Source organism: Chenopodium quinoa, unplaced genomic scaffold, assembly GCF_001683475.1.
Source record: "Chenopodium quinoa cultivar QQ74 unplaced genomic scaffold, ASM168347v1, whole genome shotgun sequence".
Taxonomy (NCBI): Eukaryota; Viridiplantae; Streptophyta; class Magnoliopsida; order Caryophyllales; family Amaranthaceae; genus Chenopodium; species Chenopodium quinoa.
In genome coordinates, this window is record NW_018743448.1 from 1,571,419 (window position 1) to 1,590,189 (window position 18,771).

The following is an 18,771-nucleotide window of genomic DNA, read 5'->3' on the forward strand; positions in this document are numbered from 1 at the left end:
AATTAATTTTAGGTTAATTCATTGTTTTATTTTCGTTTTGATGTTCGTTTAATTTTTTCTGATTTTAGCTCATTAATTTAACATGCAATGTGTCGATTATGTTTTATTTTGTTATTTTTTGTTGATTTTAGCTTTATTTTCGTTTTCTTGAGTGATTATCCAGTAAATTTTAGTTTTATTTTGCCTGAATTTTTGTTTTACTAAGTGTTCTTGTTTTGGTTTTGTATTTGCGATATTATGTTGTTTTGTTGCGATTTTTGCTTGATTTTGTTGCGATTTTTGATTGATTTTCGTTTTGCTTTTCGTTTAATTTTAGCTCATCTCTGATTTTAGGTTAATTTTTGTTTACTTTGTTCTAATTTTTGATTGATTTTGTTGCGATTTTTTGATTGATTTTCGTTTTATGTAATTTCTCAAAAATTTGTAAAATGTTGTTTGTCTAGTATTGGAAACAACAATTTGTAAAATTGATAAATAAATGGTGATAGTACAGTAAGATGCTATCAAAACCAAAAAAAATCTATGTATTTCTAATAGAAACATAGCAGCAAAGCGCTAATCCTGAAGGTGTAACTGCATTCTGATGTTGCCCATATTGTTCTGACAATCCTCTAGTATTGTATAAAAGTAATAACTCCTCTGCTTCTTGTCCAACATTAACTCAAGGCTGGAAATTAGGTAATGTTATCTTTCAATATTATTTTTGTGATCTACATTGTTAAACTGTCTGGGTTTTGGATGATATTTGAAAAGGTCTGGAGGAAGGCAGCTAAGTCAGCCCCGTAGATGATTCTGTGATCAGCTGTGACATTCACCTGCACAAAACATTTAACAACTTAAGTCAAATTATTCAAAAAGCCATCTAAATATGATCTTGTATGCTGGACCCTGGAATGTTAAGTTGTTAGGATTTCATGTATGAGTATGTTAAAACCCAGGCGAGAGTAAAATTTGGAAAATAATTCTAGTCGTCATATGCTCAAACTGTTAAACACTTATTTTCAATAGCACAACCTTAATAGCAACAATACTATTGCAGACAAGATACATTGCTCAAAAATTTTGCTTGTCACTTAAAGAGCATCTATGTTTGATTGCTCATTTGACAAATGAGCATCTATGTTTTTGCTCATTTGACAAATGAGTATCTATGATTTTGCTCATTTGTATAAAATTACCAACTAATTATTTACTTTTTTTTTAATTGTTTTTGCTCATTTGGGAGTGTTGAATGTGTTATATTATCTAACTAGTAAAGTCGATGGTTCCGAGTCTTTTGTAAGGTCCTCCATGATGTGTAATTGCACCTTTATGTCATGTAGTCTACCTAACTTGCTGAATTTTGTTTAATCTCCTGACCTTACTGAGCTTTTCTAGAGCGCTCTATCACTATTCACTAGTTGTTACACTACCTTTCCATCATATTCCTTTCGGGAAAAGACTTCTGGGGCAATATAGGCCGGTGTTCCTACCGTCGATTTTGGTTGAGAATGTAGCACTGCAGACTATTATAATTAACAAAGATTAGTCATGATTAGTAATTGATTATAAAAAAAATGATAGATTCAGAGGAGTTTCCCTGCCTTAGAGTAGCTAAAGTCGCAGATTTTGAGACGCGATTCTGAACTGCCATCTAAGAGAGTGTTTTCCAGCTTAAGATCTCAATGACAAATTTGCTGCATTCAGGAAAAAAAAAGCATTATTAGCCTTGTTTATGTGTATATAAAGCTTAATTCATTTGAAATTAAGCTTTAATAACAGAACAAAAATCTAATATCAGAGAATAAATATAATGAAATGTACTCCATAATTACTCATTCTCTCCTGTTTGTTTTGTCATTTATGGTCTTGCAGTAAATGGAATTTACTCATTTAAGTCTATGTTTTTGCTCATTTGACAAATGAGTATCTATGTTTTTGCTCATTTGTATAAAATTACCAACTAATTATTTACTTTTTTTTAATTGTTTTGTATGAGCAGGGAGTCTATTGAAAAAAAGCCTGCTGCCGATGTTGGTTCATCAGGTGCTATTGTTGATGTTGTTTCAGCAAGGCCTGCTGCTAATGTTGGTTCAGCAGGTCCTGATGTTGGTTCATCAGAGGTATTAGTTGGTACTAAGGTCAAAGGTAAAAAGGTTGAAAAAGGATTAAAAGAAAAACAAAAGATTAAGCTGGAGGAGACGAAATCCAGCAACGAATGGGAAGATTTGAAGTCTCATGTTTATGGGACATTACATAGTCGGATGTCCCCTTCATCCATAGTTCAAGTTATTGAAAAATGTTTAGAAAATCAGTTGAAAGCTATTAAAGCAATAGGATTCGGGTCTATGGAGTTCTTGAAGGTGACCCAACTGCCTTTGCAGCTCGGTTTATGGTTGGTTCATCACTTTGATGCTAACACATGCTCTTTAAACATTCTAGATTCTGAACCTTTTTGTATCACTGAAGAGCATGTGCATCAGGTACTTGGGCTGCCAATGGGTGGTATAGAAATTGACAAAAATAATTTTTCCAGAGATAAGAAAGTGATTCAGCAATGGAAGAAGCAATTCAAAAGCAACTCACTCTCTATCAAAATAGGGGAGCTGAAAGAGTTTCTGAAAGAGCATAACTCAGCTGGTCTTATGTTCAAAAGGAACTTTGTAGTGCTATGCGTTTCTACATTGATGGATGGTAAACTTTTTATTTTTATTTTGCTTATTTTTAGTTATAGTTAACACTTAGCAGTTGTGTGCTATATATAGCAATTATATTATCTAAGTTGTTGGTCATATATGTATAGAATCAGTTACTTGAAACTATACATCATTAGATAGAGACTATTGACACTTTCAGAATAAGATATATATATATATATATATATATATATATATATATATATATATATATATATATATATATATGTATATATCTTTTGTTCTATGTATTTATATTTTGATGGATTATTGTTGTTAGTCAATGATGAGATGGGTGAACAAATTTGGAATAGGATTTGGTACATACTTCATATTAACATACTTGTCAAAAAATTTCAAGTTATATTATAAATTAATTATATCATCAGGAAAAGGTGGAGAGTCAACATCATGGTTTAAATTTTATAGGAGTTTGCTAATTTTCAATTTTGTTTGCTTATTTATATTATATTTTGTTCATTTAAATTTCCTTTTGCTCATTTTTCTTTTGTTTTGCTCATTTTTTTTTTCAGGGAAACAAAATGTGAATATCAATTCTGATATTCTCACATTTCTTTCTAATGTTGATAAAATAAAGGACTTGAATTGGTGCAAGTATATCCTTGATTCACTTGTGAAGGCCAAGCTTTTCTGGGAAGAACGTCAAACTCGTTCTTTTCCTGGATCTTTACTGTTTCTTATGGTATTACTATAATTTTTGTTGTTTTTTTAATGTAGTATTTTTTACTTATTTGTTGATTTTTAATTTACTAATTAATTTTTCTTACTTGTTTGTAGCTATTGTATGTATTAATTTTTATTTGTTTAATTTTAATGTACTAATTTTTTCTATCTTACTTGTTTGTAGCTTTTATACGTTGATCAGTTTGTCATTGAGGAAGTTAGAGCCAAACGAGAAACTCCAGTTCTCAAAGGTTGGACAACCAATATGTTCTCAAGTCGTGAGAAATTGGAAATTTTTAAGGGGAGGCTTGGAGTTTTTTTATAAAAATCAGAAGCTTGTTGGTCCTTCTGGCAGCAAACAACCAAAACTGGTATTTTACTTGTAACCAATACTTAGTTTTTCTATGTCTTTTTCATTGCTTGAAGAATTGAATTGGAACAAATCTTGCTTTAAGGAAAATGATGCAATGTGGTGCTTTTATAGCACATTAATGGACCTCCTAAATCAGCAAAAAAAATATTTGCTCATTTGTCAAATGAGCAATTATTTTTTGCTCATTTGATACTGTGTGATTTGGATGAAAATTACACAATTATGTAATTTTTTTTTTGTTTTTTTTGTTTTTGCTTGATTTTAGGAACAATCTGATCCAATTCATACAAAAAATGAAGAAATTGAACAAGATCCGAAGAAGGTATTTATATGACTTTTCTGGAAACTTATATTAATTTGCTCATTTTTTGTTTTTGTTTTTTTTTTCCCTAATTTTTGTTATTTTTTACTTAATTTGTGAATTTGTATTGTTGTTTTGTGAATTTGGGGATTGCCGTGCGATGAAAGAGTAGGGGGTTAAAAGGTTGGGGGTGTGCGAGTTGTTATCAGCCCAATCCCTATCCTCCCTAAGATACATCTTCTGGTTAGCTTTAAACATAAATCTGATTAGCTTTAAACACCTCAGATGGGAAAACCTCCTCATTAACATGTGTAGGTGTTTGCTCATTTGATAAATGAGTAATCAACTATTTGCTCATTTGGTAAATGAGCAAAAAATTGATTGCTCATTTGACAAATGAGCATCTATGTTTTAATTTACTGCATGAAATGAATTTTAGCTATTGGGGAAATGGATTTAAGGATCTAGGCGTAGTGTTAAATGATCCTCTAATTGTTAGCAAAAGAAAACTCTAACAAGCTGATCATGATTTTGCTCTAAAGTTTGGTACTCCTTTAAGTATTCAAGATGGTCTTGGCTTCTTTCCATTATTATGAATCAATTTTTTTTTTTTTTTTTTTATAGAAATGCCTTATGGAGCTTGCAACAACATCTACAAATCTAGTCTTGGCATACATGGATTTCAGTGAAAGACATGAAACTGCTGTTAAGTATTTTCCAAACAATGAGAAGATTCAAAAGCTGAAGGAAGATGCAATGACTGTGTTTGATGAGCAGAAGATGAGCTCTAAAGCTTTGACTGAAGATATTCCTCTCTCATTTGGCCAAGATGAACAGTATTGGCAAGATCCAGCTGTAATTGAAGCTTGGGATAGGTTTTCGAAGATTTCAGGCAATGACAAGCATGCTGAATCTACAATTTATGCTAGGGTTGATCAACTGATTGAATTAGAACCAATTGATATTACTAAGATTGCTGCTGAATGTGTTCACATAGCAAGTGGTATACCTGATGTTGAAGATCCATCTGTTATCATACAGCCTAAGGTTGCTGAACATGTATTTAAAAAACTTGGAGAGTCAAGTACGAGATATAGTTTAAGAAGTTCAGTTGCCAAAGGATGTGGAACTCCTTCATTCATCTTAGGAATCTCTTCTCAAGAAAATGATTCTCAGGAGAAGTCCCCTGGCATTGCACCTACTGATGAACCTGTAGTTTCTCCTGTCAGTGCACAAGTTGGTGCTTCTAAATCAGTTGATGATGTTGATGTTGTGAATGCTCAAGAAGACCCTTGCTATGTGAACACATTCAGCAGCAATCTTAAGAGAAAAGGAGATGCTGAAAATGAGAGTTGTATTCCAAAGAAGCGTAAAGTGCAACCATCGTTGCAGATAAGATCTCCTTTTAAGTCTCGGATTATTAACATATATACACCATTAACAGCAGTTCAGAAAGGTGTTATGGATTCATTTTTTCATGAGAAGAAAAATCGTTTGTAAGTATTTATTCAATTTTTTCAGTTCTGGAAATTTTGGCAACTGACTTTATTTTTCTTTCTTATAACAAGTCTAGCTCTATATTCTCACTTTACATATCTACGATTGAAATTATTTTAACTTCCCTAAATCTTATATGTAGTGATGCAGGGTTTTTATGCGAGGGTGAGCCTGATAATGAAGTAATGCTATTTCAACTTGAAATGCTAAAAACTCAGAGCAAAATTCATGGCGATATCATTAATGCATGGTCTACTGTTCTGAATTTTAATGAGCAATATAAAGATGTCAATTCTAGTGGATGTTTCTTTTTCGGTCTTAATGTTGTTGTAAGTTCAACTCGTTCATTTTATTTTGTTTTATTTTGTTCATGTTCATGTTGCTCATTTCATATAATTTTTTTATATTTGAATGTAGATGTTGTTTTGTATTTGCAAAAACTATTATTAGTTCTTTGCTCATTTAATTTGTCAAATGAGCAAACTATTCAATGCTCATTTGTCAAATATTCTTGCTCATTTGTCAAATGAGAAAAAAATAAATACTGAACTAATTCAAGTCTCTTATTGGATTTTGATAAAATATTTGAAATATAGAACTAATAATAATATAAATTCTGACTTTCTTGGTCTGAATCAATGTATAATCAGTGTTTATGAGTTGTATTATGGTCTAATTTTGGTCCTGCACAATTCGGACTCTTATTTATGACCTGTATTATGGTCTGAATCAGTGACGAGTGAGAATTCACAGACATGCTGCATCTATAATTCTATATGTTCTATGTACATCCACCACACTGCCTCATTGGATGAATGTGGAGAGCAGGTTGTAAGTGTTCAGAAAATGAGTCCTAGTTCACTGAGCTATTAGGAATTCCTCAATCAAGATTAGCAAATGAATTTTTGTTGTGTGAATTTTGGAAAGCCAGCAAACTGCTGTATTCAGAACTCATGATATATGCCACAATCACTATATATTAAAGCATGAACTATCATATATCAGATCAATCTTATTCTTTTTAAAATATTAAAAGAACAAGATTAAAGCATAAACTAGCATTAGCATGAACTAACTTTCATATATTAAAGCATGACCTCTAATTACATTCGTAATTCTCATGGCAGATATCCGTGTAAGCACAAATGAGGCTGATAAAATAAAGCTTAAACCAAAGGACTTAATTCTTTATGTTTATGATGCTATCTGACAACTAACATTCTGCATGTTCTGTAATTACATAAATAATTGAATGATAGCAGCAATTAATTCTTTGCTCATTTGCCAAATGAGCAGTTAATTTTTTGCTCATTTGTCAAATGAGCAAAACATTCACTTGCTCATTTGTAAAAAACATTTCAATTTACTCATTTTATATGACTTTTCTCATTTCATATTCACTTTACTCATTTGTTATTTACTCTTTTCATTTATATTCATCTTATTTATGTATTTTTCTTTATTTATTTTTTTAGGATTGCCTTTTTCAATACGAAAGTGATCGTGCTCAAGAAAGGAATAAAATGTTTTGTGAGGTTGTGGAGTTGGAATTCAGCAAAACAATCATCCCAAAGAAAGATATTGAGCTTTTCTTTTTCCGAGTAGTTGAAAAGGATCATTATTATCTGGTATGTTTTAACACCACCACAGACTGTGGTACAATCGAGGTTATTGATTACAGTGAAGGTCCTAGAGAAAATAAGAAATTGCTTAAAAATTTGGTATGTCTTCTGCCACTTCTTCTTCATCATTAATATCCTTATTGATGCCTGCCATGTTGTTACCAGATTCCTTATTCATGTCTCCTCTCATTATATCACTGGTACCCTAACCCTTTTAGAGGATTCTCCTCTGAATTTCTCCTTTCTCCCATAACAAGAAAATACACACACATACACTCACGCCAGAGACACACACACACACATACACAGGCGCGCACACACACACACACACATACACACACACGCATACACACACACATACACACACGCACACACACACACACACACACACACAAGCAAAGTCTTAAATAACTTCCTGTTAGTCTCTGTCTCTGACCTCACTTTGAATCTATTCATGGTCAGCTTGATTCTTTCGGGATAATTTCCAAGTCAGATGGATTATTGGCTTTGCTGCTTTCAATTACAGAAACTTATTGCACCTACCTACACTTTTTAGGAAGCACGAATATGGTTTCTTCATAGACTCTTTATTTTGTTTGTGCTAATTTTATAGTTGATGGAAGATATATTAGTTGTTTATATGAAAAAAGGTGAAAGGTAGGAAGCCCTATTGATTGTTTAAGATTCTCCCTTTTGGTCCAGCAGATCTGTACGACGACTGTACTAAAACATGAAGCATTTAGTTATGCATCCTTATAATCTTCTCAAACCTGTCTTAGCATTAGATATGAGAATACTTGCATTTTATTTCCCTGTGAAGAGATATCTTGTCCTAGAGTGGCTTATATTGCGAAGTGGCTTATGTTGTCCTGGAATGGCTTATATTGTGAATTATCAAATGTATATGTATATATGACATGTAAAACTTTTCTAGAGGATACTTGCAAAACTCTGTGATTTATTTTTCTACATAATGTGCATCTCTGCATTTGAACAATGTGTTTGAGAGTTTCTGATTGTATACAGGCACACACACACACACATACACAGGCGCACACACACACACACGCACACACACACAAATACACACACACACACACACAACACACACACAAGCACACATACAACCTGTAATAGAATCTGAAATCAGATTCTGAAATTAGTTTCTGGAATCAGAATTGTGTAATGTGTGGGTAGGTTTGTGTGGGTAGGTGGCAGTAATGGCTCAAGATTTTATTAGATTATTTTAGAAAAATGATTTGAGTTTAGTTTTTTATCTTGATCTTGTTCTGCTTGTTCTAACTATATTTGTTCCACCTGTTTTTGTTCTTATTTTAACTTATTTGTTCATTTTCAGAAAAGTGCATTTTCATATTTCATGAATGGTGAAGGAAGTATACAAAGTGTTGTTTTGTCAATCAAGTCTATGGAGTCTGTTGTGGTTGATTTACCTTGGAAGTCTTCAGATGATAATCATTTGCATTGCGGTGTTGCAATGATGAGGCATATGGAAACATATATGGGTTGCAAAAGTGGAATTCAGGTTTAAAGAAAAATAATGTAAGTCTAACCAGAAAAAGTCTAATTGCAATTTTTATAATTTGCTTCTTATGGAATGAGAAATCTGCACTTTTTAGATTAAAATTTGTGAGCAGCTTGTTGATATACATTCATGAAGCCATTACTTACCTTATACTTACTCTGAATTATTGCTTCATTTTTTCTCTTTGCAGGACATAATCATTGAAAAACTTCGTTTGAAGTATACCCTCTCAATTATTTCAAGTGAAGTAAATACTGTTAAACCTGTTAAACAAGTTGTCCAAAAGAAAAAAAAGGCTGAGGAAGCAATTAATGCTGAAGAAAGCTAGGGGCAGCAATCCAAGAGCAATTAACGGAGAGAATTGAAGACTGAAGTTGATCAATTGTTCTTAGGATTTGTATAGTTTTTGTACAGAACAATAGAAGTGTTAGTTTTATGATGTTCTTAATAGGACAAATGTGATAAATGTTCTTAGTTAATCTAATGTTTTTATGATGTTGTTAGGATTTTCTAAGTATAAATTTTGCTATGTCAATGTAATGGATATCATTTTCTATCTTATTGACTAAGTTGTTTGTCATTTGTTAAATTCCTGATTAACTATTTGCTCATTTGACAAATAAGCAACTAACTATTTGCTCATTTGACAAATGAGCAACTAACTATTTGCTCATTTGCCAAATGACCAAATAAATATTTGATCATTTGACAAATGAGCAACTAACTATTTGCTCGTTTGCTAAATGAGCAAAGAAATGTTTTCTTATTTTTTAAATGAGTAACTAATTATTTGTTCATTTAAAAAATGAGGAAACTAATGCTTACTCATTTCACAAATGAGCAAAGAAATGGTTGTTGATTTAATGTATTATTAAAAGGAATGTTTACTCATTTGACAAATGAGTATTAACTATTTGCTCATTTGACAAATGAGTATTAACTATTTGCTCATTTCAACAAAATTAAAAACACAAAATGCTAAATCTTATATTTATATAAAAATATTAACTTTTATATTTGTATAAAAGTATCATTATACAAATATCAGCAAATATCTAGTTAATTTAGCCTCTATGATTTTGAAGATTAAGGTATGTTGGGTTGTTCTCTTTACTGAACTCATTGTATAATATCTTGGATTGGACTATTTCTGTTACCAAGGACATTACAATAGCTTTGGTATAATTACATATGTGTGTATGATAGATAACAGAGCTTGCAAAATATTTGCTCATTTCAACAAAATTTAAAACACAAAATGCTAAATCATATATTTATATAAAAATATTAACTTTTATATTTGTATAAAAGTATCATTATACTTTGTTTGGACAATTTCTAATATCATGATGACTCAATTCACCACAACCTCTACATAATCTCTTCTTTTTCTGGTTTTGTTCTACAGCCTTTTCTTTTTCTCCCTTCAGCCTTTTTGCACTTCTACCTCTTGTTTCAACATTTGGCACATCAATCTCAACCCCTTTCTCTTTTGAAGTCTCTACATTTGATACATGAATTCCAGTCCCTTTATTCTTTGAAATTTTTGGAGGTTTGAAAATTATTTCAGTTGGCACACTAGCTCCAATCAATAGCTCAATGTCTTGTCCTTTGTTGTTTGCACTTCCTGTTGTTTCATTATTCCTTGCAATCCTCTTAGCCTCCAAATCCTTTCTTATTCCTTGAAGATTTATCACAAGATCTTGAATATCTTCATCATTGCCTTCTGCCAAACTTACACAATTGTGTATCTCTGACCATAAATCATTTAACAATTTTTTCTTGTCAATTAAATTAGCACATTGCTCCAACAGGTTTCCACCCAAGTCAAAAATTGGTTTTTTCAGTGCCATAGTAGTCCATCTGTGTAGCATATACTACTCAGGAATGGTTTCAAACCTTTTTGCTTTCCAAACCCAAATCATATGTCTACATGGAATTCCTTGTCTAAAAAACAACTTGCAAGAACATGTGGTGTCAAAGTTAGTTGGATTAAACATAACATCAAATGTTCTAATCCGATTTCCTTCACTTACTTTTGCAACTTCCAATCCATTTTCTTTCTTCAATTCATCAACACCACAAGAAAAACAAGCAATTTCAACCTCATATTGAAACTCATAAAAGACAGAGTTAGTATATAAATGTGAGGCATGCTTTTCTATCCCTAGTGGTGTTTTGCACTCAGGATATTTGTGCTTTGAATCATTATCATTCTGACCTTGAGTGTGTCTCTGGGCATCAATTGCAGCTTCATATCTCAAGTAAAACTCAACAAATGACACATGAGGATTGATAAAGGAGCAGAAAAAGTTGTTTTCGCTTTCGGATCTTGATGTTGTACGCATTATTCCTCCAAGGAACACATCTCTGAAATACGCCGGAATCCACTTGTTCCTTATCTTGTACATATAACCTAACCACTCATGTTCTTCCAAGTGGTATTCAACCATCACCTTGTTCCACCTTTCTTCAAACTCAGCAGGTTCAATTTCAAGATGCCAAACACAAGCACATAATTTTTTTAGGAAACCAGTTTCTTCTTGCATGATTGATTTCTCCACCTTATCTGGTAACTTTTTCATTATGTGCCACATACAGAAGCGATGTTCAGTCTTGTTAAACACACTTTTAACAACAATTTTCATTGCTGGATCTTGATCTGTAATCATACAATTCGGTTCATTTCCACCCATTAACTTGAGAAATGATCTGAACAACCACTCAAATGACACTATATCTTCCTTTGCTATGAAACCAGCAGCAAAAGTAATGCAGCTCTTATGATGGTCAACCCCTGTAAATGGAGTAAACACCATGTTGTACCTGTTTACACATACAAATTAAATTTTAAATGATCAAATAACTACACACACACATAAATACACAGACACACGTACTTAGACACAGACATACACATACATACACGCACTCACAATCTGTGATAGAATCTGAAATCAGATTATGAAATCAGAATTGTCATCAGCTACTGAAATAATTCAATGCTCATTTGTCAAATGAGCAAATAATTGAATGCACATTTCTGAAATGAGCAAATAAGTCAATGCTCATTTGTGAAATAAACAAACAGTTATACTAAGTTCATTTAAAACAAAGTTATTAATTTAAGCTATAGTTATAACATAAAAATGAATTGTGATTTTTATGAATTACCTATTGGTTTGGTATGTGGTATCAAAGGATACCATATCACCAAATAGAGCGTAACTCTTTTTACAAAGGGGATCAGCCCATAATGCTTTACAAAGGCAATAATCATCATCCATCTCAAAATCAAAGAAAAAAGCGCTCCACATTAACTTTTTGTTGGTAAAGTTATCCACGAACATTTGAGCATCACTTCCTTGAATGTATGCTTTCAAATCTCTATGAAAATTTTTGAAATCTTGCTTAGATGCACCGATGTTATCATATCCTCCAACAATTTCCTTCATCATTCGAAAAGTTGTAACAGGACCAATATTCACCTATTTAAAGAACAAAACAGTTTGTCAAATGAGCAAATAATTTAATTCTCATTTTTAAAATGAGCAAACAATTCAATTATTTGCTTGTTCATTTGAACAATTTAATGCTCATTTTTAAAATGATCAAACAATTTAATGCTTATTTTTCAAATAAACAAACAATTAAATGCTCATTTTTCAAATGAGCATACTACTTTTATTAGAACAACAGAGAATTCATGAAAGATAAGAGACTTTGAAAGTCGTACCTTAGAATTATTCACAATTATTTTTTTGTGCAATATGTTCATTTTTCTTCCTTCTTTTTGGAAGAGATTGCAACTAGGTGTATAAAGTGGATGAGTATGTCCCTCATGAAATTGTGACACTATGAATTTGTTATCATCACAATGCTTTATGATAATATGTGCCTTGCACTTAACACGAGTAACGAGTCTCTTCCTTTTGATTGAAGTTTTTTCTTCATTGCTTTCTCCTTCGTTGTTATTTAAATCTTTTTCAACAGTAGGCTTTCTTTTCTCTTTGTATCCTTCTTTATTGCATAAGATATACTGTGATTTCAATTCTTTGCTTCTTCTTTGCCTTTTAGTTGTAGATTTTCTTGTGTTGAATCCAGCAGCAAATGCGTATCTTTTATAAAATTCAAGGCCCTCTTCAAGATTATTAAACTTCATCCCTATAGCTGGTTTCAACTCATTGGGGCATATTGGAAGCCATTCTTTTGTTCCTCCAGGAGTGAGAAAAGGTGCTACTTTAGGAGAAACTACTATTGTAGGAGTAGTTGCCACATTTGTGATGGTACTAGAATGACTGTCAAGTTCTTCGTTGTTGCTCATCATTTCTGAAATCAGATTCAGAATTCAGAATTGCAAACAGAAAGATGAGGGGGGAGGGGGGAATAGGTTTGTATAAGTAAGTGTAAGAAGGGAGTGTGGTTGGTGTGCAGGAAATAGACCAAAAAGAAGGGGGGTGGGGCTTGTGTGTAGGCAAGAAAACCAAGGAACTCAATGCTTTGATAGCAGAAACTAGATGATTTGAAAAGGAGTAAAACTTGATAATGCTACCCTTCAATATGATTTGCAAAACCTAGCATATATAGCATTCAGTATAGCATATTTGCCTACAAAAACCATACATTCTTACACACACACACACACTCTAACACATGCACTCTTACACTCACTTACACACACACACACACATACACACAGTAATTTCAGATTATCACAGCACACAGAAGTGCTCAGTCTAAGAAGCACAACCACTTGTTCATTTGATAAATGAGCAACTAAATATTTGCTCATTAGCTACAGCTACCTCTTTCACTTTCACTGCTTCTGCAACTCATGTTAATGAGCTGAATCCCATTTCTCACCCTCTTTCTTACACTGTACAATTACCACCACCACCAAACTCTCTCTCCTTCCTCTGCCCCTGTCCCTGTACCTTACCACCACCGATATCACCACCACAACCTGTCTCACTCTCACTCCCTCGCCGCCACCCCTGTCCCTTGCACCCTACCACCACCATAATTACCAACTTATTTTGCTCATTTGCTCCTTTTTATATTTGCTCAATTTAATTATGTTTGCTCATTATATGTTTTTTATATTATTACAAATATTTAGGTTTGCTCATTTTCAATTCATTTGCTCGTTTTAAATTTGATTGCAAATTTTCAATTTCTATCAAATTAATCAAACCTAAATTTTTGATTTAATTCAAAATATTTCAAAGAAGTAAATTCAATCAAATCCATAATTGATGCAATTAAACAAGCAATTCGATGAGAACAGAACAAACCTCAAAAATCGAAAATTATCATGCAATTAACATGCAATTCAATAACCTGGTGATTGATGCAATTAAATATGCAAATTAATAAGAACAGAACAAACCAAAAAATCAAAAATTATCATCCAATTAACATGAAATTCAATAACCTGGCGAATATAGCGCAAGGCGAGCAAGGTCGGTGTGAACTTGCTTATGATTACTTTGATGAAGCAATTGATGAAGCAATTTGAAGCAATGAGAAACAGCGTTACTGATTAGGCGCCATTGATGAAGCTTCGTGGTGGAGAGAGAAGTTAGTTAGCTAGGTGGAGAGAGATGACAGTTAGGTGGTGTATTTACTGATTTTTCCATTACTATGCGCTTTTTCATCCGTCAGATCTTAGTTCAAGGGCCCAGATTTGGTCTCATATAAGAGATGGTCTCATATAGGAGGATGGTCTCACCGGATCCCGACCCTATATATATATATATATATATATATATATATATATATATATATATATATATATATATATATTGATATATTGATTAGAGGATTTGCAAGATAGGTATAGGATGTGTTTAATTATTGCTTAATTTCATCAATAATTTTCACCTTCGTCTATGCCAGTGAACCATGGTGGATTATTGTGGAAATTAGTCAATTACTAGCGTTTGACTCGTATCTGAGTTGTATTTGTTTAATTAATACTTTTGATCATCATCTGTTTTTAATTGTTTTTACATGTAACACTTTTCCATTCACGCTTGTCAATGCATTATTTTTATCACTCAAGGTTTGATACGAGTGATATATAAATATTATTGTAATAGATAACTACTATTGTAATAGAGGAAGGTAATAGATAAATATTATTGTAATAGAGTTTGAGTTTTATTAAATTACTAGCGTGATTAATTGGTTATCAAGTGTATATCTTATTCACAAATTTTTATATATGTGGTTGGCCAGCCATAATAGGGGTTATTACTTTGTTAGTGTAATTGAGGTTACTTGGTCAGTTTTATAGGAGTTATTACTTCGTCAGTGTTACAGGATTTCTCAGTCAGTGTTATCGGGGTTACTCTGTCAGTATTATAGGGGTCACTTGATCAATGTTATGGGGGTTACTTTGTTCTTTTATAAATGGCCACACGTTATGCCCAGCCACACACAAGACGGGATGTATCTTATTATATATTATTAAAATTATGAGCATGTGATATTGTTTAAATATATCTCTCTCTCTCTCTCTCTCTCTCTCTCTCTCTCTCTCTCTCTCTCTCTCTCTCTCTCTCTCTCTCTCTCTCTCTCTCTCTCTCTCTCTCTCTCTCTCTCTCTCTCTCTCTCTCTCTCTCTCTCTCTCTCTCTCTCTCTCTCTCTCTCTCTCTCATTATAGTTGCAACATTGCTTATTTAATAAGGACTCGTTAAGATTATGTTTAGTTCACCTTATTTCAAAATCATGTAATTAATTTTTATTAGATTAGACAAAATAAGTTTTAAACATACTTAGTTGTTTTATGTGAGATTCTTTATCGGTACATTTTATATCTTTAATTTTTGCAATGAAAATAAATATAAAATTAAATTAAAAAAAAAATTACTTGTATATAAATCTAATAAACTATTTAAAATAAGATATTTAAATAAGGTGAACTTGTATAAACTATTAGGTTATGTATAAAATACATGTATGCAAATCTAACAAAATAAGATTGTGAACTTAACATAACCTAATATATACACATATTTTATTTCTCTCTCACCTACCTCACTTAAATTATTTTTCTAACAAGTACTGTATTATTTATCTCTCTCATTAAGGGCACTAACAGTTAAATATCTGCTAGCTATACTTATATCATAAGATTCAATCTTTTATTAAACTTTATGCAATGTCTAACGTTAATAGTAATTCGAAATCGAGATGTCAAATACATAAGATACTTGTATGAGTAGTACAATATTTGGCACTAACCCTTTTTCTTTAATTCCACCATGTGTACCTCATAACCTCCACTAAATTACTCCATGTGTATTATGTAATTATGTTTGTGTAGCACCTTCATTTAACTTATGTAAAGTACACTAACACTGATTACCTTAATCAATTAAATATTGCAACCATCCAAATAAATAAATTGTTCAACAACTTATTTCTTTTTTTTTTTTTTTAAAAAGAAGGTGATCAAAAAGTCGGACCAGATTTAGCCTTAACATTATATCTCATGCTCGAACTCGCAAAATATAACGGACTTTTATCAACGAATTTGAATTTTTAAGTAAAAAATATTTTAACCTTATCCAAACACGCCCTATTTTCAAGCCAGATTGGGCGGAACCCATGTTAAATTGTTAATCACCTCTAAAATAATGTAATGATTCTTACAGATTGTAATAACAACACAAAAATCCCCCATCCAAAAACACCGACACTCTTCCCAACACTATCTCTCTCGGTCTCTCCTCTCTTCTCTGTCCGAGGGTTCTTAATTCACCTTCAAAAATCCCCAATTTTTTCAATTGCCGCCATTAATGGCTTCCCTAATTCCTTGAATTTCCGCCATTAATCTCCAAAAATGTTAGAGAAGTGCTTAGGAGTTCGCAAGGCTAGGCAGCTCTACAGATTCTTCCGCCATTGCAATGTCACCTTCCTCTGCCTTCTTCTCACCATCATCGTTCTTCGCGGCACAATTGGGGCCGGAAAATTCGGAACTCCAGAGCAAGATTTCCTCGAAATTCGCAACCATTTCTCATCTCGTAAGCTTTCTGAACCTCATCATCTTCTTGAAGAGGTAAAATCATTGTCTCCTTCGAATTCGAATTCGTTTAATTACGCTAATTTTGATTACAAGAAGTTTTATTATGATGATGATACTGGTGTTGATGTTGAATTATCTTCGTCTTCTGGATTATTGCCTTATAAATTGGGTCTTAAAGTTGTTGATTGGGATGGGAGGAGAGAGAATTGGTTGAAAGAACACCCAGAAATGCCCAATTTTATTGGGGAGAAGAAGAAGCCTAGGGTTTTGTTAGTAACTGGTTCGTCTCCGAAACCTTGTGAGAGTCCTGTAGGTGATTATTACTTGTTGAAGTCGATAAAGAATAAGATTGATTATTGTAGGTTACATGGGATTGAGATTTTCTATAATATGGCATTGTTGGATGCTGAAATGTCCGGGTTTTGGTCGAAATTGCCGTTGATTAGGACTCTGTTGTTGGGTAACCCCGAAATCGAGTTTCTTTGGTGGATGGATAGTGATGCTATGTTTACTGATATGGAATTTGAGTTGCCTTGGGAGAGGTATGAGGGTTATAATTTGATTATGCATGGTTGGAAGGAGATGGTTTTCGAACAGAAGAATTGGATTGGGTTGAATACTGGGAGTTTTTTGATTCGGAATTGTCAATGGTCGTTGGACCTTCTTGACGCGTGGGCTCCAATGGGGCCGAAGGGGAAGACAAGGGTTGAGGCGGGGAAGGTTCTTAGTCAGGAGTTGAAGGGTCGACCTCCATTTGAAGCGGATGATCAATCTGCTATGGTTTATTTGTTGGCAAAGAATAAGGAGAAGTGGGGTGAGAAGGTTTATTTGGAGAATTCGTATTACTTGCACGGCTATTGGGGGATTTTGGTTGATAAATATGAAGAGATGCTTGAGAATCATCATCCGGGTTTAGGTGATGATAGGTGGCCGTTGGTGACTCATTTCGTGGGTTGTAAGCCTTGCGGAGTGATTAGTGATTATCCTGTGGAAAGATGTTTGAAACATATGGAGAGAGCGTTCAATTTTGGGGACAACCAGGTCTTGAAAATGTATGGATTTTCTCATGTGTCACTTGCTAGCAGGAGAGTTAAGAAATTACGAGATGAGACCCTGAAACTGGACGAGGTTAAAGATAAGCAGGGGATTGAGGCAACGAAGGCATCATGATCTTGAGCTGGCTTGTCATCCCTCTCTTTTATCTGTGATCTCTCAGCTCTTATTTCATGTTTGTGTATGACATCATAGGTTTCGTATGAGGGTTTGTGTATGTGCTTGTTAGGATTGTACATAATATTCTTTTGTTCCTTTTTAGGAAACCATACTCGTATCACTTGAAAGAGATAAGTACCATGTTTTTTTGGTTCTCTTCTCAGCTGCTGTTGCTTGATAAATATCTAGTGAATTTGATGTATTAACACTGATCTTGTCGGTGTTTGTTACCGGGGGATCTGAGTATATAATCCATGTTTAGCATCTTTCAGAAATCTAAGTACATAATCCATGTTTAGTTTCTTGCCTTTTCTTTCTGCAATGGTTTCTTATTCTATGGAAAGTCTTCAAATATAGGGTGTCATGGTTAACCTTAATGGTGATTGGGTTTATGATGGGCAGTAAACAATAATACTTGTGTAGTGGATCATGTGAATGGTATTTTTTGATGAGCTGCTGACATGAATCACTGGGCAGTTGAATAATTACATACTAGGACTCCCGGCGTTTACCACTTGGGTGCATGAATTACTGCACACCGGTTTAGGCACTACACACGCCAAACGTGTGTTGATCAAGCCAGTCATGTACACCCCTATCATAACCAGTATGCAGAGTACACTGATGGGTTCCTAGTATTATTTACCCCTGTTTGAAGGTCACAGCTTATAACTATATGTCTGTCACAATTCTGGGTTAAGACTTAAGAGGCATATGTTTTTTGCTGCCAGTTATCGCGATTTCTCTCATGTTATTGGTGATGATCTCGAAAATGAGACTAGGTTTGGAAAATAGATATTTACTACTTCTAGGAGCTTATTGGTGTATCTGA

At 33.1% G+C, this 18,771-nt stretch overlaps 3 protein-coding genes across 3 annotated transcripts; 2 read left to right on the forward strand and 1 right to left on the reverse strand.

Annotated features, from left to right (window-relative positions):
• Positions 1 to 3,445: 3,445 nt before the first annotated feature.
• LOC110739331 lies at positions 3,446 to 5,358 on the forward strand. Its single transcript, XM_021919798.1, has 4 exons — positions 3,446 to 3,730; positions 3,998 to 4,054; positions 4,658 to 5,305; positions 5,347 to 5,358. The coding sequence occupies exons 3-4, from the start codon at positions 4,667 to 4,669 to the stop codon at positions 5,356 to 5,358; spliced, it is 651 nt and encodes a 216-aa protein (XP_021775490.1). The 5' UTR covers positions 3,446 to 3,730; positions 3,998 to 4,054; positions 4,658 to 4,666.
• A 4,401-nt stretch (positions 5,359 to 9,759) lies between these two features.
• On the reverse strand, positions 9,760 to 13,716 carry LOC110739332 (protein FAR1-RELATED SEQUENCE 5-like). The gene is made up of 7 exons (XM_021919799.1): positions 13,584 to 13,716; positions 12,432 to 13,024; positions 11,870 to 12,183; positions 10,801 to 11,521; positions 10,655 to 10,758; positions 10,143 to 10,558; positions 9,760 to 9,845 (listed from the first exon to the last, which is right to left on the reverse strand). Exons 1-7 carry the CDS (start codon positions 13,714 to 13,716, stop codon positions 9,760 to 9,762), a joined length of 2,367 nt encoding a protein of 788 aa, XP_021775491.1.
• Positions 13,717 to 16,335: 2,619 nt separating this feature from the next.
• Positions 16,336 to 18,237, forward strand: LOC110739261 (xyloglucan 6-xylosyltransferase 2-like). Its single transcript, XM_021919728.1, has one exon. The coding sequence runs from the start codon at positions 16,545 to 16,547 to the stop codon at positions 17,895 to 17,897; it is 1,353 nt and encodes a 450-aa protein (XP_021775420.1). The 5' UTR covers positions 16,336 to 16,544; the 3' UTR covers positions 17,898 to 18,237.
• The last annotated feature ends 534 nt before the right edge of the window (positions 18,238 to 18,771 follow it).